Source organism: Vulpes lagopus, chromosome 7 (assembly GCF_018345385.1).
Source record: "Vulpes lagopus strain Blue_001 chromosome 7, ASM1834538v1, whole genome shotgun sequence".
Classification (NCBI taxonomy): domain Eukaryota; kingdom Metazoa; phylum Chordata; class Mammalia; order Carnivora; family Canidae; genus Vulpes; species Vulpes lagopus.
In genome coordinates this window covers 72354962-72380190 of record NC_054830.1, presented here as the reverse complement: position 1 = coordinate 72380190, position 25229 = coordinate 72354962, and the positions used below count along the sequence as shown (strand labels likewise).

General features: G+C 37.8%; 1 protein-coding gene across 1 annotated transcript; it reads left to right on the top strand.

Annotated features, from left to right (window-relative positions):
* The first annotated feature begins 3983 nt into the window (after window positions 1–3983).
* LOC121495180 (olfactory receptor 13F1-like) lies at window positions 3984–4967 on the top strand. The gene has a single exon (XM_041762449.1). The coding sequence runs from the start codon at window positions 3984–3986 to the stop codon at window positions 4965–4967; it is 984 nt and encodes a 327-aa protein (XP_041618383.1).
* Window positions 4968–25229: the final 20262 nt, after the last annotated feature.

Genomic DNA, 25229 nt, shown 5'->3' with positions numbered 1-25229 from the left:
TTTCCCCATTGTATAATCTTGGCACCTTTTTAAAGATCAATTAACTCTAAGTGCATGAATTTCTGGTTTCTCTATTCTGTTCCCAGTGAGCTATAGGTCTGCTTTTATGCCAGTACTATGCTGTTTTAATTGCTACAGCTTTGTAGTATATTTTGAATTTAGGAAATGTGATGCTTCCAGCTTTGTTCCTTCTCGGGATTGGTTTGGCTATTTAAGATCTTTGTGGTTCCATAGAAATTATAGAATTTTTTTTTCTGTTTTTGTGAAAATGCCATTGGAATTTTAATAGGGATTTCATTGAATCTGTAGATTGCTTTGGGTGGTATGGACATTTTAACAATATTAATTCTTCCAATCCATGAGTGTGGGTATCTTTCCATTTATTTGCATCTTTTTCAATTTCTCTAATCAATCTCTTTAATTTTTAGTGTACATATATTTCACCTCCTTGGTTAAATTTGTTACTAAGTATTTTATTATTTTTAATGCTATTATAAATGGGATTGTTTTCTTAATATCTTTCTGATTAGTTTATTGTTATGTACAGAAATGCAACAGATTATTGTACATTGATTTTATATCCTGCAACTTTACTGAATGTGTTTATTAGTTCTGTTTTTTGGTGGAGTCTTAAGGGTTTTCTATATATAAGAAGATGTCATCTGCAAGCACAGACAATTTTCATTCTTCCTTTCCAGATGCCTTTTTCTTATATAATTGGTCTTGCTATGACCTGCAGTACTATACTGAATAGAAATGGCAGGAGTGGGCACCTTTGTCTTGTTACTGGTCAGAGGAAAAGCTTTTAGCGTTTCACTATTGAATATGAAGTTAGCTGTGACTTGTCACATATGGCCTTTATTGTATTGAAGTACATTCTTTATAATTTGTTGAGATTTTTATCATGAACAGTGTTGAATTTTATCACATATTTTTTTCTGCATCTATTGTGATAATCAGCAGGGCTGCAGCTGCCTGCCTGACACTGGGGTAGACGTGGAAGGGAGGTCCAAAGGGCAGGCATCCTGCCTGGGGCCTCAGGGCTTGACCTAGCACAGTGGTGGCCAGGAGTCTTGTTCTGGGGGAGTGAGCTTGGAGTCTGAGAACACAAGTGCCAGCCTGGGTGCCCAGGTTCACTGGTGTGGGCCCTGTGCTGGTGTTCACAGTAAAGTTGGATACTGCTTCACCCTTCCTCTTCCTAGGGTATATTGATGCATTTCACTGCTCAGGCTTGAGGAAAGGATAACATGGGTAACGTAAACGTGTTGTTCTTACCTTCTTCAATGTATCTTTTCTTATTTCTGTGCTGGGTTTCAGTAGAGATCTGGAAGTATTTACCAATCCATAATCTCTCACCTAAAATCCTTAGCTCTTGTAAAGATATTTTCATTTGTGGACAGCTATTCAAACTTATGTTTCTGTGAGTACAAACTCTGAAAACTACTATTCCACCATTTTGCTGATGTCTCTGTGGAAGTATACTTTATTGCTAGTTTGCTGGGAATATTTTATTGTATCATAAATAGGGTTTGAATTTTTCCATGGAGGTTCAGAATATCTCTTCTTTTCAGTGTGTTGTGAGGTGTCTCCAAAGCAGGACTGTGGTTTGGTGCTATATACATAGTGGGGGAGTCAGATCAGCAAGCTTCCTCAGTCTTAGTCACTACTTCCATCTAAATCTGTGTGAGGAAGCCCTAAAATACAGTTCTCTTCTAGGCACAATGAGGCCAGCCTGAATTATTTACTTTCTGCCTCATAAGCTATGGCCTACAGAAATTGAACAAATAAGTTGGGAGTGGTATTGGATAAAGGAATTCAAAGGGAAATGGGACTCTGGGGCCTCTTTTGCTTCAACCATTTGTATTATTGCTGCAGTGAATCTTGTCTAAATGGGGGGGGGGAGGCAAGAATATTGCTGTAGTCAAACAAGAGGAAACAGTGAGAAGTGGAAGTAAATACAAGAAAGGAAGAGGATGCAAGAAGCAAACAATACTGTAGAAGAGAAAAAAATCTAAAATCTGTAGGTACCTACTATATATAAGGTACTATATAAGTTGCTTTACATAAAAAAATCTCTACTCCTCCTACCAACCCTGATAAAGAAATATTATCATTGCTCTTTTATAAATAAGCTGAATCTCCAAAAACTTGCCTTAGGTGGCAAAATGGAAGTGGCAAAGTGGGAAGTATTTGTAGCACCAAAGCCTAAGCCTTTCCTGTGCACCAAGCTGTCCTTTAGTTAAAGAAGTGAATCATCCCAGGACTTTGAAGGTTATATCCCTATGGGAGGAGAGCAAATAGAAGACCTCAAGGCTACATTCTATTTGTAATAAACCAAACAGTGAAGAGGGGATTTCTGGTTTTCCGGTTGTTGGGTTTGTTTGTTTGTTTGTTTGTTTTTAATCTTGGCAATAGTTCAAATTTATCATCTTTTCTGAGAATGAGAACATATTCAATGTGATATAAATAATTTAGTAATAGCAATGATTACAATCTGTTACTAAAAAACAAGGCAACTAATCAGAGTTGCACAGTGATGAAAATGACAGCATGTTTTCTCCAAACCACCATGCACTATTCACCATTAGTCTCTCACTTGGAAAACAGAAAATTGTGAACAGAGCTTATAAAAATAACTCAAATAAATAGAGCACTCATTGGATTTCTGAAGGATCAAGATGTTTATATGGTGATCCTATCTTCTTAAAATGGTTCTACCTTGAAATAAGTGTTCTTTAAGCAAATTGGCCTTTTGTGTCCCATGAAGAATATTTACTTTCATCTTATCTTTGAGCTATGATGAGCAATGAAAGAGTTACTTAAGCTCTCTTTCTTCCATGTTCAATGGGCTCCACATTAAGTATAACTTCATGTTGTACATAATATGAAATATTTTTTCAATCTACAGGAAAATCTGCCAACATTATTCATTCCTCTTAACTTTATTTAAATTAGCCAGTTTGACTGATTTTATAACACAAGCAGAAGTAGAGCAAAGTTCCACTTCCCAAAGACAGTGTAGACAGGAACATATTTATTTCTTGTTTGAATAACACTGCAATTAGAACAGACAAGCTACTGACTATAATTGGATCTATGGGACATTATCCCTGGAGTTTTAGGATTTTAATACTGCACAAATAGATTTCTAACTTTAATTTGCTGTATGAATTGGAAACTTCTCATGAGCAACAAAAAAACCTAAATTGCCTTATAGTGCCAATAGCTGATCCTTTGGAGGATGTTTCTAGAGCCAGATGCCATGGCAACTCTGGCTATATGAAAGAAATTTCTCTATATGTCTATTACTGTGAAAATATCTGTCATCATCTTCCAGGGTTTGAGATGGAAAGTGTGGATCTATGTTGAAATGTTCAAGGCTTTCAGTTAATTAATCTGTGACTGCAGAAATTTAGAACTGGTTTATTTCTCACTGAATCTCCAAAATTATTTTGGACAGAACTGTAGGAGTGACAGAAGAAATGATGAGCTTGGAAAGCAGAACAATTCCTAAGGAAGAAGACTGTTAACCAAACTAGGGGAAGAAAATCATTCCAATGGTTCAGGTAAATGGGTGACTTATCCATAGATCAGTTACAAATGCAGTTTCAGGAAAAGAAAGAATGCATAAGATTATTTATTTCCTCAATCTCTCATGATGTTTATGAAATAAGCCTTCCCCTCACCAACATTGCCAAAAAAAAAATCTTGAATCAAAAATAACAGCTTGAAGATTTATCTGTTGGCTTCCTGCTTGAAATTTTCCTAATTAATGACAAATTCCTTCAAACATATATTACTAATACTGTCACCAAGCTAGAGAAGCAATTAACTATATAGACTACAAGTCTATAGCATGGACTACAAGTTCATATGAAGAAAAAAATACCAGAATATATGAAGGGAGAAGATCTTATGTTTTATATATAATATGTGATATTAGTCCATCTATGCATATATACAAATGAATATGACATAATAAAATGTTCCAGGCAAATTTGACATATGTAACACGTTTTTTCCTCCTGGGATTTTCCCACTACCCCAAAGTTGAGGTCATCGTATTTGTGCTGTGCTTGCTGATGTATCTGATCACCCTGCTGGGTAATATAATTCTGATCTCCATCACCATCCTGGATTCCCACCTACACAAACCCATGTACTTCTTCCTCAGCAACCTCTCCTTTTTAGACATCTGGTACACCTCTTCTGCTTTCACTCCAATGCTGGCAAACTTTGTTTCAGGGGAAAACACCATCTCATTCTTAGGGTGTGCTGCTCAGATGTGCTTTTCTCTTGCCATGGGTTCCACTGAGTGTGTGCTCCTGTCCATGATGGCGTATGACCGGTATGTGGCCATATGTAACCCATTGAGGTACCCCATCATCATGAACAAGAGGGTTTGTGTGCAGATTGCAGCTGGCTCCTGGGTAACAGGCTGCCTCACCACCCTGGTGGAAACAGTATATGTGCTACAGCTCTCTCTGTGTGGTAATAATACAATCAATCATTTTGCTTGTGAAATTCTGGCTGTCTTGAAACTGGTTTGTGTGGACACCTCCATGGTGGAATTAATCATGCTGGTGATCACCATATTTCTCCTCCCTATGCCAATGCTTCTAATTTGTATATCTTATGCGTTCATTCTCTCCAACATCCTAAGAATCAGCTCTGTGGATGGTCGAAGCAAAGCCTTTTCAACATGTGCAGCCCACCTGACTGTGGTGGTTTTGTTCTATGGGACAGCTCTCTCCATGTACCTGAAGCCCTCAGCTGTAGATTCACAGGAAATAGATAAATTTATAGCTTTGGTATATGGTGGATTAACCCCTATGCTGAATCCTATCATCTATAGTCTACGGAACAAAGAGGTGAAAGCAGCTGTGAAAAAATTGCTGATTAGAAATCCTTTTGGTACTGTGTTAATTTCTGCCCTCAATAATATTGGAGCAAGCACACTCATCTGAATAATCTCAAACATTATCCAGAAAGCTGCAAAATAGTTGGTATAAAACAAACCCTGGAAAATACTCAATTTTGATAGTCCAACATTAAGTTCAATATCTTGATTTATCTTGTAAATAAATAAAACTCCTGAAATTAATGAATTATTCAGGTAGAATGAATTATTTCCAGAAAAGTATTTAACACTTATTGCATATTAATATAACTTTAGAAAATACACAATTTCTTATTGTTTCCTATTTGACTTGCTACATATCTAAGAGTCAACTCTAGCATCACCCTGGCAATAACTAATACACCAAGAGTGTAAAATTTTAAACTTAGTAAATTTTTTTAAGCCTAGAAAATTTTGAAATAATTTCTCCTTATATGATTTGCAATTATATCTGAATATATAAATAAATAGGTATTTTTACATAAGTGTCAATATAATCCAAGGTATAATATGTCATAATTCATAAACCAAGACACTATCAATTTTAGAACTTTTCCTAGTTTCTAAATGCAAAATATGGAAAATATGGTTTTAGATTTGATGAACTATGGCATGAGTGATTTTGTTTATTCGGGATGTGTATGTGGGGGATGAATAAATATCTATGTTTGTTCAAAGATACCATAACAAGGAATTGTAATCTTGCATATGAAATTGAGTAAAGAAATATCTTTTGGGACATCTTGAAATATCTATGGTAATAAGGTCAGAATACTCTCATTAAACTTTGAATGTCTTATCAACACATACACGTACCATGTTACTATTTAAAGCATGCTAAATTGACCCTTTCAGGCTGAGAAAGAAAAGATTCCTACCCTGTAGAGATTACATTGCAAAAGAAATGATTTATGAATGTACACACATATTGCAGGAAAACATTCATGGATATGTTAAGTATATGTGAACAAAATCGCATAAATATAATCTTATTAATATTGCATATTGATGAGCTTTTCTTTGTCTTTTCCATCTTCACTGGAGCTGGGGAATAATGAAGCCAACCTGTACACATAACTTCCTTTCCTCTATCAGTGAGGTATTTTTTGGACATGCGTGGCTATGACTTTATTACATGGAACAAGTGACTCTTGCTAGCATAGATATAAATCTCCCTGAGTTTTAGATTTAAAGGTGGAACAATTATAGGTACTTACTGCAGAAGGCCCCACTCTGAACAAGTCAGAGTTTGCAAGGAATTATTCAGTTTAGGTTATGTGAATGGGTTGATGAGAGAAACTTGAGGAAAAAAATTCAGAGCAGCAACTGTGCTAGTGTCCTTAATCCAAGTACCCTTTAGTATATATGAGTCTTACATAACTTCTTTCTCAGATAACAGATGTCTAGTTCTATTAATTCAGAAAATCTTCAAAGGTAGGAACTGGGAATTTGTATCATAAATAAAAGCAAGATAGTTATTCCGATTTTCATCCTTACTTAAGCATTTCACTACCAGACAATGACTACCGTGTGATGCTGTTATTTGGTAGAAGAGGAGGAAGGAATGTTAACCTTATTACCTACCCAATCCCTATAATCATTTACAACAAAAACTGATTTCAAGTAATCATGAACATTGAGCCTATACATATTCATCTTCTTCATTTATATGGGTGAAAAGAAAAATCTTTAAATAAGGTTTTGAAATTAAAGTCCTATGCCTCATTAGTTCCAGGAGTATATATCTTCTTAAGTAACTTTTGTCTGACGCTCTTTCTGAGGATGTGGATGAGCTAATTACTGCCTGTGAAGTAAGCCAACCAGCTATCTATATGCAATACAATACCCAATAAAATTGCCTTATCCCACCTGCTTGGATCACCGTAGGCCTAGGGAGGTTCCTCAGAGGTCAGGACCTTTTCCAAGAGTCATCTTATCTAAACAACTAGATCCAAGATTGAGTAAACTTCTGCATGGTTCAGTATGTTTTGTTTGTTGCCTTTCAAAACTGGAACTATATATGTTTTTTTGTTTGTTTTTGTTTTTTTTCAGATACCTATTTTTACTTTATTTTTTTTAAATAATAAATTTATTTTTTATTGGTGTTCAGTTTGCCAACATACAGAATAACACCCAGTGCTCATCCCGTCAAGTGCTATATATGTAATCTTGAATTGTATTTTAATTACTTCTTCATTACTCCATATTCCATGATGAGCAGTCTCCACTGCTACAGCATTCTTCAAGAGGGAAAGAGTTCATTAGAATGAAGCTTACAAATTGCATCATATTCCTGTCCTGCTTCTCTGAGGTAACATGCAGTTCACACTTTGCAGTATTCATATTCAGTGTTCTTGGATGTTTCACTCACAGAGGTGCTTAATTTCAACAGATGAGTAACTTCAGCTCTTTGTGGAAAATTTACTGTTTCAACTTTCAGAGAGTGACCTTGATTCCAAGTTCTTAAGGAGCATCTCACTGTGACCCACACCCAAGTACTACTTTTAAATATATTCATGTGAGCTCAGAGGAAACACTTGCCTTTGCAATCATCCAGTAAATGGTAACTTACCCATGACACTAGATTTCTAAATGTCTGTCTGATCAAAGATTTTATTTTTTTGTTTTCAGGTTCATAAGATTTTACATGATTTCTAATGTGGTCTTTTATTTTTTTTTATTTTTTGTGGTCTTTTATTTTTCATGTCAGTAATTTCCCACAACCAAAGAACATACTAATACCTGTGCTACTTTACTTGTTTTAAGTTATCCTGAAGCTTAAATATCAAGATCATCTGGAATGTTTGCCTAAAATATCATGTTCATGCTCAATCTAGAATTTCTAGGGGATATATCTCTATAAGAGACTCCTAACTATAGAGAACAAACTGAGGATGGCTGGAGGGGAGGTGGGTAAGGGGATGGACTAAAGGGGTTATGGGCATTAAGGAGGGCACTTGTTGTAATGAGTACTGGGTGTTAAATGCAAGTGATAAATCACTAAGTTCTACCCCTGAAACTAATATTACACTACATGTTAACTAACTTGAATTTAAATAAACTCTGGTAAGAAAGAAAAAAAAAAGCATTTCCAGGGGAGAGATCTGTCAATCTGTATATTTTATTAGACTCAGTCATTCTTATTATGTGAGAATGATGAGAATTCTGATTCAGAGCAATGAAATGGAAGAGATTGAACCTTATTATTCAATGCTTTTAGAATCGGGCAGGGAGGGGAGTGATGTGTTAAGTGCTGAGGACATAGAATATCCCATATTGGAACTGATCAGAATTTAGGGAAAATGTCTTTTGTCTGCCAGAGCTCAGAGCTTCATTGTAAACTACCAAGGAAGAATCCATTTAGTGATGTGAAAAGCTTGAGTGCAAAACCCTTGGAACTCTGTTCAAAGAAAAGCTGTTTAAATGCAAGGTTCATTCTGTTTTGTTTACTGCAGCTTTTATTTATATGGAGAAAAAAAGTAAAAAACAAATTCATCAATTAAATTTGAAAAATACACTCTTTTTTTTAAAGATTTTACTTTAAAGTAATCTTATACCCAACATGGGGCTCAAACTTACATCACCAAGATCAAGAGTTGCATGCTCTACTGACTGAACCAGCCAGGCACCCCTGAAGAATATATTCTAAATATAGTAGAGGGATGAAATATTTTAAAGGCTATTAAAATATGTTTACTTTAAAAAAAAAACAACATTTTCACTTTAGCAAGACTTCACATCAGCAATGGACAATACATCACAGCAGAATGATCCTAGAAGTTCGTCAGAAAAGTGGAGTTTGTTTGAGACAGTTCTCTCCTTTAAGATGTGAATCATGTTCATATACCACAGTATTATTAAAAGTTCTCTTAAAATTTCATCTGCATGTTGTGATAAGATCAGTCTGTAGAGGATAATTTTAAAGTTAGGAAGAGTTTGAAAACCAGGGATCCCTGGGTGGCTCAGCGGTTTAGCGCCTGCCTTTGGCCCAGGGCGTGATCCTGGAGTCTCGGGATCGAGTCCCACGTCAGGTTCCCTGCATGGAGCCTGCTTCTCCCTCTGCCTGTGTGTCTCTGCCTCTCTCTCTATCTCTTTCTCTCTCTCTCTCATAAATAAATAAATAAAATCTTAAAAAAAAAAAAAAAGGAAAAATTTGGAAACCTAGTGTAGTAATTTTGGCCCAGACCAGAATGACAGTTACAGAGAAAGGGAGCAATAATCAGATTCTGGATACATTGAGAAGGCAGAGCCAACAGGATTTCCCGAAGGATTATATATGAGTGACAGAAGAAGAGAAGCACCAAAGGTGACTGCAAGGTTTTCAGGCTGAAAGTGGAAAAGGATAGAGGTGGAACTCACTGAAAGAAGAAAGGCTGTAGTTGGAGTGGACCTGCAGCAGAATACCAGGCGTTCATTGTAGACAGTAGGTTCAAAGTGTCTTAAATATGACAACAATGCTGAAGAACGAATGTACAAGCCTTGTGTTTAGAGCAGAAGTGTGGGATAGGAATATCAATATGGGAGTCATCAGCATATGAATGGTACTTAAAATCAAGAGACTGGATAAGATCACCAAGGTAGTGAGTATAGATAATAAGACAAGAGGTTGAGCCCTGGGGCATCATATCAGCAACAGTCAGTATTGAAGATCTTTACCTGTCATCATGCAGGGCTGACAGATGATAATGTGACCTCTCCACTCTCTGTGTCTAATTCTAAATCTGGCCCACAACTGTATACCCTGTCACACAGTTGTCACTGTGTATCTAATCATCCTTTTATAGCTATATATTTATTCATATGAATTAAAAATATATATCCTAATCATTCCTCTATTCAAGAGTGTTTCTAATCAGTGTCTATAATCACTAATGCTGAAATAAATACCTTCCTATGTTTGATTTTCCCTCCTTTTTGATTATATCTTAGAGTAAATTCCCAGGAGTGGCTTTACTTCATCAAAGGCAATGAACAATTTTATTGCTCTCAATAGCAAAGTTTTATAATTTTTATATATATCCCCAAATTACTTTCAAAAGGGGCTATGCCAATTTACTTGACATGCTACAACTCTATTAAAATAGGTAATATAACTAAATGAAACTGCAACACTAATTTAACCAAAATCAAATTGTCTAAAACTACTTTTTCATAATATAATCTATCTACAACTGTTTTGTTTTTTGTTTCACGTCTCACATTTAATATATGTCTTCATTTTTCTTATTAAATGATATCTTGTGTAATGGTAGTAGTGGGCATCCAGATGGAGTGAATTTGAGAATTCAAATGCAGAGGAATCTGAGAAAAATTGGGCCTACCTTCAGAACTTGAAAATATTTATATATAGGACATAGAATAATAGCTACAGGTTTAGTGACTCATATGCCTGACTTAAAACTCACCCTTTGGCTACCTCACAAAGCTGTATGTTGGCATCTGTCCATATGGGGTATGTCAGCAGTAATATTTTGAGAAGCTGAGGCCTTAGAAGTAGGATAATTCTGGTTAATGATGAAATATGAGGATTGGCCATGAAAGTCAACTTCTAATATGGAGTCAAAGGAAAGGTATTGAAGTTGACAAGATTAAGGTCTGGAAACTAGATGACAACAAAGGAAGATTTTCCAGCTAGATCCAAAACAGGGTATCTCTTAGCACTCCAGGATTGGATAGTTCCACTCCTCTATTTAGGAAGAGTTATTATGTGTGATAAACAGAAAGTTATCTCTTGTGGGTTCAGTTGTTGTTGTTTTTTTATTTATCTCATCTATCCTATTTATCCATTTAAAGTTCTAAAACCCAACATGGTCAAAATTTCCTTTGACCTTAGTGAAAACAATTTTATGGGCCCTGCAAACCTTATGTTTGATCTTGTCTCCATCTCTTAATTTACCTGTAGGATGCTCAAGAAAATATTGTGACAAATTTTCTGAATATGTGAAAGAATTTGTTATACATGTTGGTTTTCAAACTTTACACTACTAATTTACTTTCACCTCAACTTTTAAATATATTTTATCCTATTATACAGGCTGCATGTATGTTAGGTATTATTTCTTCTATGTGCTGATGTATTTGAATGAATTTAAAAATAAAATTAAAAGTGCTATTAGTTTCAGAGACACCTAAGTGGCTGTCTGTTAAGTGTCTGACTCTTGATTTCAGCTCAGATTGTGATCTCGGGGTTCTGAGATCAAGCCTGCATGGTATAAAGTCCTTTCCCTGATCAGTGGAAAGTCTGTTTGAGGTTTCTCTCCCTCTGCCCCTCCCCCTGCTTTATCTCTCTCTCTCTCTCTCTCTCTCTCTCTCCCCTTCTCTCCCCCAAAGAAATAAATAAATCTTTTTCTAAGTGCTATTAGTTTCTCTTTCCTGGTCTTGTTTATATTGTCAAGGAGAGTTTGGACTCAAGTGGGCTCATATTACTTGTGTTTTTATCATGTTGGTTTCCATTGTAGGCGGCCCAGTAGATGGTCAACTGCTCATGAGGTAACAGCTTTTCTGGACAATATCTAAAGTAAGATCTTCATTTTGAGTGAAAAGTTAAGGATAGTGATTTCAGATTTGCTGAAAACAGAGGCAATCCTGAAGGAAGGGCACATGCATGTCACTGGTGTAGACAGTGTCAATCTTCTTTTTAAAAAACATTTATTTGTTTGTTTGTTTGTTTGTTTGTTTGTTTGAGGAGGGGAGGGGCAAAGAGGGAGGGAGAGAGAAACCCAAGCAGACTCTAAGGTGAGTGCAGAGCCTGATGTGGGGCTTGATCTCAACACCGTGAGATCATGACCTGAGCTGAAACCAAGAGTAGGACACCCAACTGACTGGGCCATCCAGACACCCCGTGTTTTCATCTTCCAAAATAGTCTTTCTGGGTGCTCCATAATTTCCCTATTCAGCCTAACACAAAGGAGGATAGGCACAAAAATTAGTACACCTGAACTTAATAACTGAAATTTATGTACACCGTTCTACTTGTGTAGTGTCTGTGTAAATGATGAGCAAAATGAGTCCTACTAAGTAAATTTACTGGGGTACAAGCTGTGGAAGACTGTCATAAGCTGGCTTCCCAGGAAACAGAGTCTGAGACAGAGATTCGCCACTGGAGTTTTACTGGGGCATGTCCTCAGAAACAATATCTGTAAGAGGTGAGAGAAGAGGACTGTGCAGAAGGGAAGTTAATTGCAACCCAGCATTATCAGAAGCCTCAGCCAATCCTACAGTGCTATCTAAAACTGAGATGGTCCTTTAGAGAAATCCCAAAATGAGGCTAAGATCTAGGGCATTTGTACTCTTACATGGAACAGTCATTGAATAAAATTTGCTCCTGGGAAGGAGTAAAAACCATGGGCAAAGCAGTTCTCTCCAGACAAAAGAAATTGCCAAAGAGGGACACAGCTGTGTACTTTTGCTGCCAAAAATCCCAGCAGGGTGGTACATCACAGAAAAACAACTGCCATAGTGAAGATGAACCCTTTAATTTGTTTAATGATAGGATGGAACAAGGTGGAAAGGAGAGAGAAAAGACAAAATCAGAAGAAAGATTGTGGCTATATTAAGCTCAAAAACTCATTGTGAGTTTAACAAAAACAAAAATCACACAAAAACTAGTCAGCCTCTGGGCTTGATCCCTTCATACTCTTTTAATAGAAATCAAAAATTAGTCTTGATGAGAGAATCTCCCAAGTTAAACAACCAGAGCCTACCCTATAATTAAGGTATAGTCTCCAGGCTAATTAGGGAAGATAAGAAGTAGAGAGAAAATTAAATAAAAAGTTAAGAGCAGACAAAACTAATACTCTGCAGTATTTTCATTGTGTTTTGCCAGGCACTATACTTGGTACTTAATAGCTATTATTTAATTGAATTCTATCAATAAATATAAGAAGTAGGTATTATTCCCATCTTATGGATAGGAAGCTAAAACTCATAGATTAAATGGCCAAGTTCATACAACTTGCAAGGAGTTCACATGTGAACCCATGTCATGGTAAATCATATTAAATTGATGGTTTATAGAGGTTATAAATTATATCGGACTTTTTTATTCATCATCTATTATTTAATGATAGGTTATTTTATGTCAATAAAGATCCTGAAGTCCAAAGAAATGAAACATCCCACCCTAGAATCCTAACTAGGTGGTAGCACAATGACTCCTATGAAACTCCATCCTATGTGACTTTAATATCATCCTCTTCTTATTATTCCACAGTATCAGCTGTTTGGAAAATTAAGGCCCCTGACAAAACCTTTCTTATTTTTTTCAAGATTATATTTATTTATTCATGAGAGATACAGAGAGAGATAGAGGCAGAGACACAGGCAGAGGGAGATGCAGGCTCCATGCAGGGAGCCCGATGTGGGACTTGATCCCAGGACTCCAGGATCACGTCCTGGGCCAAAGGCAGGCACTAAACCACTGAGTCACCCAGGAATCCCATGACAAAATTTTTCTATCCATCTCTTTCACAACAGACTAAATGCTAATGAACCAACAAAATGACTCTAATTTTGTAAAATCAGTAGGTTCCAAAGGGGGACAAATAACATAGCATCAATCTAAATAAGGAGGTAAACTGAGGCAAGCTTGAATTATCAGAAAGAGTGTAATGAGGAATAGAAGATAAACTGCAATTTAGGAAATTCAAACTATGGCAAACCACAGGTGAGTCTATTGAAGGTTTGAGTTAGGCTGCGTCTATGAACAAGAAATGCAAGAAATCGGGAAAGTCCAGCTGGAGTCCAAATAGGAATTTCATTTGCTGGAGGATGGGGAGACATTCTTGGCAAATGCTCATTGTCAAGAGAAAATTCCAGTTTTCTGTAAATCAGGCATTTACCAAGAATCAGTCTCTTGGTTCTAGCATTTTATTCCTGAGGGCACATACATGACATTCTCTATTTCACATCCTCTGGTTTCATTTTAGATGGAAAGCCTTTCACGCTAGGAAACTGTTGACTTTCTATTTGTTGGTACATATATTGGTACTGGCAGATCTCTTCCCAAGGAAATGAGGCCACAGTCTAATATCAAATGTTTTACTGGAAACTATATCTTGTTTATTTCTAAGCTCCCTTAACAGTGTGAGTCTGGGCAAGAACTGTTTTGTGAGTCTAAAATAAATTAGGAATCTGCCTCAGTCTGGCTTTGCAACTTGTTTCTTTCCAAAAACCATGACTTTGTTTTCAAAGATAAGATCAGAGCCTGCACAAGGAAGATGGAAGGGATTGATGATTCCTCTGTGCTTTCAGGATGAAAGTAGACCTGACTACCTAACCAGCTCCAACATGCTGTCAACTAACACAGAAGACAGTCAGTGCAGAGTGGCTTCTGCATCACCACAGAAAGATGGCCTCTCCATAAATGATTGTGTCATGATGAGAAAGAGAATTATTGGATTGGAAAAATTAACTAAACAGGGATGAAAGGATATACTCTGAATGTCAGAGAGATAAGGGCTAGCAAAAGCTTCTAAGAAAGAATGACTTACATACAAGGTGTTATGGTATCAGCATCATAAAAAATGAATAAAAAACTCTCATGGAAGAGGATTCCTGGCTGTAGTAGTAATATTAAAAGTAATAAGTAATAGTAACCCAGAACATTCATTGAGTTATTACTGTGTTCCAAACGTGTTCCTAAATTCCTTACATGTAGTAATTTAATACAAACAATAATGAGTTGGTATTCATAGTAAATTATTCTGTCTCTCCAGCTATATTTCTTCCTCTACTTTCCAAATAAGCAACCTTAGTAAAGAGATTAAGTGATTTATGTTGCTTACAAATCAAGAGCTGGGATCAAAGCAGTTTGACTCTAGAACGAGTCACATAACAATTATGCTATTCTTCTTTTCACAATAAACTGAGCAATAAACTTGAATTCATGTTTCCCTCTTATCATCACTAACAACAGTTATGCTGGAAAAACTTTGAAGTCCAGGTTCCTCAAAAGGTTTTAGATTGGGTTAAATTCTTCAATCCTTATATTTAGCCTCTTTGGGGAGTACAGCAGCACCACCATAGTTCACTTAAAAGACAAGGCAAAATTTAGGGTCAACTCAAAGTGAACACAAATCATAATGAACACTTCCATGCTCACTCCTGTCTTGAAGATCATCAGTCACCATAAAGATCATCATAAATTATCACCTATATATTCTCTTAATAGAGATGGAGAAAAGCTGAGGAATGAACCTGGGTGGTATATTATATTTTTCCCTTTCCTAGCATCTTCAAGAATAATATCCCAGATGCAATGAAATTGAACTTGAAGGTATTTCTTTCTTGAACCAGTAGTTTTAAATAGGTTAATTATTTAAAGGTATAAAAACAAAGAAGCTAATTCTTTTTTTTTAATATACAGAAACAAAAACAAGGAAAACAGAAGAAATTAGTAACAGTAAATGTTTCTTTCTAAATGACATTTAATTCAAGATAGTTTTAGTACTTGATTCAGTTTTATTTTTGCATAAAACTAACATATATATAATGATATTAGTTATTTATTTAGATATTGTGTGTTTCAACCTGTAAACTGTAAGTCTCATGAGAACTTTTCAATCTTATACTATATCCCCATCTCCTTCAATAATGTTGAAACTATATAGGCACTTTATTTTTCTTAGAGATTTTATTTATTTATTTATTTACTTGACAGAGAGAGAGCACATGCACAAGCAGGGAGAGCAACAGGCAGAGGGAAAAGGAGAAGTAGGTCCCCCACTGAGCAGAGAGCCTGACGTAGGGCTTTATCCCAAGACTCCAGGATCATGACCTGAACCGAAGGCAAACGCTTAACCAACTGAGCCACCCAGATACCCTGATACATGAGCACTTTATTTTTTTTTAAGATTTTATTTATTTATTCATGATAGACACAGAATGAGAGAGAGAGGCAGAGACACAGGCAGAGGGAGGAGCAGGCTCCATGCAGGGAGTCTGACATGGGACTCGATCCTGGGACTCCAGGATCATGCCCTGGGTGGAAGTCAGGTGCTTAAACCTGCTGAGCCACCCAGGCTGCCCGTATATAAGCACTTTAAATAAATATTTATCAAATGAACCAAAAGCAGGTATTAAGAAAACAAAAATTAACCCAGTAGAATCCATGCAAAATTAGCAGTAAGTAAATAAATCATTAGTTAGCTCATTTAGAAAAAGAGAATAATAGAAATACATTAAATTGTGAAGAACAGAAGCAGTAAAATCACATATACAGAGCTATTTTTAAAAAAGAAAATGTTATGGATATATAAATTAATTTGAAAATCCTCTTGCAATGATTTTTGAATGATAAATATCTTTTAAAATCAGTAGGCCAGAGTTACAAAATTTATATTAGACAAAATATACTTTTTAAAAAGATTCTACTTGTTTATCTGAGAAAGAGAGAGGAAGAGCATGAGGTGGGGAGGGGCAGAGGTAGAATCAGACTCTCTGCTGAGTAGGAAACCTGATGTGCTGCTGGATCCCAGGACCTTCAGATCATGACCTGAACTTAAGGCAGATGTTTAACTGACTGAGCCACCCAGGCACGCCCAAAATAGACTTTAAAACAAAGACTGTAACAAGAGACAAAGAAAGACACTATAAAAAGGGGATAATCCAACAAGAAGATGTAACAATTATATTTATGCACCAACATAGGAGCATCTAAATACATAAAACAATAACAAACACAAAAGAACTAATCACAATAATACAATAATAGGGGACTTTAACACCCCACTTACATCAATGGACAGATCACCTAACCAGAAAATCAATAAGGAAACAATGACTTTGAAGGACACACTGGAATAGATGAATTTAACAGATATATCCATACATTCCATACTAAAACAGAATATACATCTTTTCAAGTGCACATGGAACATTCTCCAGAATAGATCACATGTTAGGACACAAAACAAGCCTCAATAAATTCAAGAAAATCAAAGTCATATCAAGCATCTTTTGTGACCACAATATTCTGAAACTAGATGTCAACCACAAGAAAAAAAATCTGGAAACACCACATATATATAGAGATTAATAACATGCTACTAAAAAATGAATGTGTCTATCACAAAATAAAGAAAGAACTAAAAAACTATGTGGAAACAAATGGAAATGAAAACACAACAGTCCAAGTCTTCGGGGTTCTAAGAGGGAAGTTTATAGCATTGCAGGCTTACCTCAAAAAATAAGAAAAAAATCTCAAATAAACAAGTTAACCTTACACCTAAAGGAGCTAGAAAAAAGAACAAACAAAACCTAAACCCAGCAGAAGGAAGCAAATAATAAAGATTAAAGCAGAAATAAATGATATAGAAACTAAAAAAAAAGTAGAACAGATCAATGAAACCAGGAGCTGTTTCCTAGAAAAAGAAAATCAATAATATTGATGAATCGCTGGACAGACTCATCAAGGAAAAGTGATAAAGGGCTCAAATAAATAAAATTACAAAAGAGAGAGGAGAAATAACAACCAACACCATAGAAATACAAACAATTATAAGAGATTATTATGAAGAACTATAAGGCAACAAATTGGACAACCTGGAAGAAATAGGTAATTCCTAGAAACATTTATACTACCAAAACTAAATAAAACAGGAAGAAACAAAATTTGAACAGATAGCTAGCAAAGAAATTGAATTAGTAACCAAAACACTCCCAAAAAACAAAAGTCCAGGACCAGATGGCTTCACAGGCAAATTCTATCATTCAAAGTAGAGTTAATACCTATTCTTCTCAAACTACTAAAAAAAAAAAAAAAGTAAGAGGAAAGCTTCCAAATTCATTCATTCTGGGGCCAACATTATATTAACACATCTATACAAGATAAACACACCATTAAAAAAGTGAACTACAGGGGATCCCTGGGTGGCTCAGCGGTTTAGCGCCTGCCTTTGGTCCAGGGTGCGATCCTGGAGTCCCGGGATCCAGTCACGTCAGGCTCCTGGCATGGAGCCTGCTTCTCCCTCATCCTCTGTCTCTGCCTCTTTATGTCTATCATAAATAAACAAATCTTAAAAAAAAAAAAAACATAAAAAAGTGAACTACAGGCCAATATCCCTGGTGAACATAGATGAAAAAACGTCAGCAAAATATTAGCAAAGCAAATCTAAAAACACATTAAAAAAATCATTCACTGCAATCAAGTGGGATCTATTCTTGGGTTACAATGATATGTAAGTATTCACAAATCAATCAACATGATACATTACATTAATAAGATAAAGGACAGGAATCATATAATCATTGAAATACACACAGAAAAAGCATTTGACAAAGTACAACATCCACTCATGATAAAAGCCCTCAGCAAAGCAGGTTTAGAGGGAACACACCTCAACATAATAAAGGCCACTTAGGAGAAACCCTCAGCTAATACAATCTTCAATGGGGGAAAAAATGAGAGCTTTTCCCTTCAGTTAAGGAAGAAGACAAGAATATCCACTCTTACCAGTTATTTAACATAGTACTGGAAGTCCTAGCCACAGCAAGCAGACAACAAAAAGAAATAAAAGGCATCCAAATCAGTAAAAAAGAAGTAAAACTTTCATTATTTACAGGTGACGTGATAACATATATAGAAAAATGGAAAGGCTCCACCAAAAAAACTACTAGAACTGATAAATGAGGAGGAGGAGCAAGATGATGGAAGAACAGGGTCCCCAAGTCACCTGTCCCCTCCAAATTACCTAGATAACCTTCAAATCATCCTGAAAATCTACGAATTCAGCCTGAGATTTAAAGAGAGACCAGCTGGAACGCTACAGTGAGAAGAGTTCGCGCTTCTATCAAGGTAGAAAGTCGGGGAAAAAGAAATAAAGGAACAAAAGGCCTCCAAGGGGGAGGGGCCCCGCGAGGAGCCGGGCTGAGGCCGGGGCGAGTGTCCCCAGGGCAGGAGAGCCCCGTCCCGGAGGAGCAGGAGCTGCACCGACCTTCCCCGCGGAAAGGGGCCCGCAGGGAGTTAGAGCAGGACCCAGGAGGGCGGGGATGCCCTCGGGCTCCCGGGGACAGTAACCGAGGAACTGCGCCCCCCAGGGAGACTGACCCGAGCTCCCTAAGGGCTGCAGCGCACACGGCGGGGCCCGGAGCAGCTCGGGGGGGCTCGGGGGGGCTCGGGCGGTGGCTCCGCGGAGGGGGCTGAGGGGCGGGAGCGCGAATCCAACAGCGCAGGCCCCGGAGCACAGGGCGCCGGGACACAGCCCAGGATCCGGCCTCCCCCGGGACAGGCAGAGGCCGGGAGGGCCCAGGACAGCAAGGACGCTCCTGCCCCGAGCTGAGCATATCAGCGGCCCCGCCCGGAGCCTCCAGGCCCTGCAGACGGAGAGCCCCGGAGCTACTGCGGGGGCTGACTCCAGGGCTCCAGAGCTGGCCCCGCCACTGGGGTTGTTCCTCCTGGGGCCTCACGGGGTGAACAACCCCCACTGAGCCCTGCACCAGGCAGGGGCAGAGCAGCTCCCCCAAGTGCTAACACCTGAGAATCAGCACAGCAGGCCCCTCCCCCAGAAGACCAAGGAGACGGACCAGTTCCAGGGGAAGTCAAGGGACTCAAAGTAGACAGAATCAGAAGATACTCCCCCGTGGTTTTTTTTTTTTTTTTTTGCTTCCCCCACCCCCCCTTTTTCTCCATTCTTTCTTTTTCTTTCTCTTTTTCTTCTCTTTTTTTTTCTTCCTTTTTTCTTTTTCTCTTTTCTTTCCTTATTTCTCTCTTCTCTTTTTCTCCTTTTCCCAATACAACTTGTTTTTGGCCACTCTGCACTGAGCAAAATGACTAGAAGGAAAACCTCACCTCAAAAGAAAGAATCGGAAACAGTCCTCTCTCCCACAGAGTTACAAAATCTTGATTACAATTCGATGTCAGAAAGCCAATTCAGAAGCACTATTATACAGCTACTGGTGGCTCTAGAAAAAAGCATAAAGGACTCAAGAGTCTTCATGACTGCAGAATTTAGATCCAATCAGGCAGAAATTAAAAATCAATTGAATGAGATGCAGTCCAAGCTAGAAGTCCTAACGACGAGGGTTAACGAGCTGGAAGAACTAGTGAGTGACATAGAAGACAAGTTGATGGCAAAGAGTGAAACTGAGGAAAAAAGAGACAAACAGTTAAAAGACCATGAAGATAGATTAAGGGAAATAAACGACAGTCTGAGGAAGAAAAAACTACGTTTAATTGGGGTTCCCGAGGGCGCCAAAAGGGACAGAGGGCCAGAATATGTATTTGAACAAATCCTAGCTGAAAACTTTCCTAATCTGGGAAGGGAAACAGGCATTCAGATCCAGGAAATGGAGAGATTCCCCCCCCCCCCCTGCCTAAAATCAATAAAAACCATTCAACACCTGGACATTTAATAGTTAAGCTTGAAAATTGCAAAGATAAAGAGAAGATCCTTAAAGCAGCAAGAGACAAGAAATCCCTCACTTTTATGGGGAGGAGTATTAGGGTAACAGCAAACCTCTCCACAGAGACCTGGCAGGCCAGAAAGGGCTGGCAGGATATATTCAGGGTCCTAAATGAGAAGAACATGCAACCAAGAAAACTTTATCCAGCAAGGCTCTCATTCAGAATGGAAGGAGAGATAAAGAGCTTCCAAGACAGGCAGGAACTGAAAGAATATGTGACCTCCAAACCAGCTCTGCAAGAAATTTTAAGGGGCTCTTAAAATTCCCCTTTAAGAAGAAGTTCAGTGGAACAATCCAGAAAAACAAGGACTGAATAGATATCATGGTGACACTAAACTCATATCTCTCAATAGTAACTCTGAACGTGAACGGGCTTAATGAGCCCATCAAAAGGCGCAGGGTTTCAGACTGGATAAAAAAGCAGGACCCATCTATTTGCTGTCTACAAGAGACTCATTTTAGACAGAAGGACACCTACAACCTGAAAATAAAAGGTTGGAGAACCATTTACCATTCGAATGGTCCTCAAAAGAAAGCAGGGGTAGCCATCCTCATATCAGATAAACTAAAATTTACCCCGAAGACTGTAGTGAGAGATGAAGAGGGACACTATATCATATTTAAAGGATCTATCCAACAAGAGGACTTAACAATCCTCAATATATATGCCCCGAATGTGGGAGCTGCCAAATATTTAAATCAATTAATAACCAAAGTGAAGAAATATTTAGATAATAATACACTTATACTTGGTGACTTCAATCTAGCTCTTTCTATACTTGATAGGTCTTCTAAGCACAACATCTCCAAAGAAACGAGAGCTTTAAATGATACACTGGACCAGATGGAATTCACAGATATCTACAGAACTTTACATCCAAACGCAACTGAATACACATTCTTCTCAAGTGCACATGGAACTTTCTCCAGAATAGACCACATACTGGGTCACAAATCGGGTTTGAAGTGATACCAAAAGATAGGGATCGTCCCCTGCATATTCTCAGACCATAATGCCTTGAAATAAGAACTAAATCACAACAAGAAGTTTGGAAGGACCTCAAACACGTGGAGGTTAAGGACCATCCTGCTAAAAGATGAAAGGGTCAACCAGGAAATTAAGGAAGAATTTAAAAGATTCATGGAAACTAATGAGAATGAAGATACAACCATTCAAAATCTTTGGGACACAGCAAAAGCAGTCCTAAGGGGGAAATACATCGCAATACAAGCATCCATTCAAAAACTGGAAAGAACTCAAATACAAAAGCTAACCTTACACATAAAAGAGCTAGAGAAAAAACAGCAAATAGATCCTACACCCAGGAGAAGAAGAGAGTTAATAAAGATTCGAGCAGAACTCAACGAAATCGAGGTCAATAGAACTGTGGAACAGATCAACAGAACCAGGAGTTGGTTCTTTGAAAGAATTAATAAGATAGATAAACCATTAGCCAGCCTTATTAAAAAGAAGAGAGAGAAGACTCAAATTAATAAAATCATGAATGAGAAAGGAGAGATCACTACCAACACCAAGGAAATACAAAGATTTTAAAAACATATTCTGAGCAGCTATATGCCAATAAATTAGGCAATCTAGAAGAAATGGACGCATTCCTGGAAAGCCACAAATTACCAAAACTGGAACAGGAAGAAATAGAAAACCTGAACAGGCCAATAACCAGGGAGGAAATTGAAGCAGTCATCAAAAACCTCCCAAGACACAAAAGTCCAGGGCCAGATGGCTTCCCAGGGGAATTCTATCAAACGTTTAAAGAAGAAACCATACCTATTCTACTAAAGCTGTTTGGAAAGATAGAAAGAGATGGAGTACTTCCAAATTCGTTCTGAGGCCAGCCATCACCTTAATTCCAAAACCAGACAAAGACCCCAACAAAAAGGAGAATTACAGACCAATAACCCTGATGAACATGGTTGCAAAAATTCTCAACAAGATACTAGCCAATAGGATCCAACAGCACATTAAAAAAATTATTCATCATGACCAAGTAGGATTTATCCCCGGGACACAAGGCTGGTTCAACACTCATAAAACAATCAATGTGATTTATCATATCAGCAAGAGAAAAACCAAGAACCATATGATCCTCGCATTAGATGCAGAGAAAGCATTTGACAAAATGCAGCATCCATTCCTGATCAGAACTCTTCAGAGTGTAGGGATAGAGGGAACATTCCTCAGCATCTTCAAAGCCATCTACGAAAAGCCCACAGCAAATATCATTCTCAATGGGGAAGCACTTGGAGCTTTTCCCCTAAGATCAGGAAGAAGACAGGGATGTCCACTCTCACCACTGCTATTCAACATAGTACTGGAAGTCCTCGCCTCAGCAATCAGACAACAAAAAGACATTAAAGGCATTCAAATTGGCAAAGAAGAAGTCAAACTCTCCCTCTTCGCCGATGACATGATACTCTACATAGAAAATCCAAAACACTCCACCCCAAGATTGCTAGAACTCATACAGCAATTTGGTAGCGTGGCAGGATACAAAATCAATGCCCAGAAATCAGTGGCTTTTCTATACACTAACAATGAGACTGAAGAAAGAGAAATTAAGGAGTCAATCCCATTTACAATTGCACCCAAAAGCATAAGATACCTAGGAATAAACCTAACCAAAGAGGTAAAGGATCTATACCCTAAAAACTATAGAACACTTCTGAAAGAAATTGAGGAAGACACAAAGAGATGGAAAAATATTCCATGCTCATGGATGGCAGAATTAATATTGTGAAGATGTCAATGTTACCCAGGGCAATATACACGTTTAATGCAATCCCTATTAAAATACCATGGACTTTTTTCAGAGAGTTAGAACAAATTATTTTAAGGTTTGTGTGGAATCAGAAAAGACCCCGAATAGCCAGGGGGATTTTAAAAAAGAAAACCATATCTGGGGGCATCACAATGCCAGATTTCAGGTTGTACTACAAAGCTGTGGTCATCAAGACAGTGTGGTACTGGCACAAAAACAGACACATAGATCAATGGAACAGAATAGAGAACCCAGAAGTGGACCCTCAAGTTTATGGTCAACTAATATTCGATAAAGGAGGAAAGACTATCCATTGGAAGAAAGACAGTCTCTTCAATAAATGGTGCTGGGAAATTGGACATCCACATGCAGAAGAATGAAACTGGACCACTCTCTTGCACCATACACAAAGATAAACTCAAAATGGATGAAAGATCTAAATGTGAGACAAGATTCCATCAAAATCCTAGAGGAGAACACAGGCAACACCCGTTTTGAACTCGGCCACAGTAACTTCTTGCAAGATACATCCATGAAGGCAAAAGAAACAAAAGCAAAAATGAACTATTGGGACTTCATCAAGATAAGAGGCTTTTGCACAGCAAAGGATACAGTCAACAAAATTCAAAGACAACCTACAGAATGGGAGAAGATATTTGCAAATGACATATCAGATAAAGGGCTAGTTTCCAAGATCTATAAAGAACTTATTAAACTCAACAGCAAAGAAACAAACAATCCAATCATGAAATGGGCAAAAGACATAAAGAGAAATCTCACAGAGGAAGACATAGACATGGCCAACAAGCACATGAGAAAATGCTCCGCATCACTTGCCATCAGGGAAATACAAATCAAAACCACAATGAGATCCCAATTCACACCAGTGAGAATGGGGAAAATTAACAAGGCAGGAAACCACAAATGTTGGAGAGGATGCGGAGAAAAGGGAACCCTCTTACACTGTTGGTGGGAATGTGACCTGGGGCAGCCACTCTGGAAAACTGTGTGGAGGTTCCTCCAAGAGTTAAAAATAGACCTGCCCCACGACCCAGCTATTGCACTGTTGAGGATTTACCCCAAAGATACAGATGCAGTGAAAGGCCGGGACACCTGCACCCCAATGTTTATAGCAGCAATGTCCACAATAGCCAAACTGTGGAAGGAACCTCGGTGTCCATCAAAAGATGAATGGATAAAGAAGATGTGGTATGTATACAATGGAATATTCCTCAGCCATTAGAAACGACAAATACCCACCATTTGCTTCAAAGTGGATGGAACTGGAGGGTATTATGCTGAGTGAAGTAAGTCAATTGGAGAAGGACAAACATTATATGTTCTCATTCATTTGGGGAATATAAGTAATAGTGAAAGGGTATACAAGGGAAGGGAGAAGAAATGTGTGGGAAATATCAGAAAGGGAGACAGAACATAAAGACTCCTAACTATGGGAAATGAACTAGGGGTGGTGGAAGGGGAGGAGGACGGGGGGTGGGGGTGAATGGGTGACGGACACTGACGGGGGCACTTCATGGGATGAGCACTGAGTGTTATTCTGTATGTTGGTAGATTGAACACCAATAAAAAATAAATTTAATAATAATAATAATAATAATTTAAAAATGTAAATTAGAGCTGCCTGGGTGGCTCAGTGGTTGAGCTTCTACCTTCAGCCCAGGGCGTCATCCTGGGACCTGGGATCGAGTCCCACATCGGGTTCCCTGCATGGAGGCTGCTTCTCCCTCTGCTTGTGTCTCTGCCTCTCTCTCTGTGTCTCTCATGAATAAATAAATACAATCTTTAAAAAAAATAAAAATGTAAATTGGACCAAAAAAAAAAAAAGAACTGATAAATGAATTCAGTCAATTGCGGGATACCAAATCAACATACAGAAATCTTGCATTTCTATACATCAATAATGAAGCAGCAGAAAGAGAAATTAAGGAATCAATCCCATTCACAACTGCACCAAAAGTAATAAGATATCTAGGAATAAACTTAACCAAAGAGGTGAAAGGTCTGTATCCTGAAATCTATAAAACACTGATGAAAGAAATTGAAGATAATACCAACCTATGGAAAGATGTTCCATGTTCATGAATTGGAAGAATATGTATTGTTAAAATGTCTATAGTAGCCAAAGC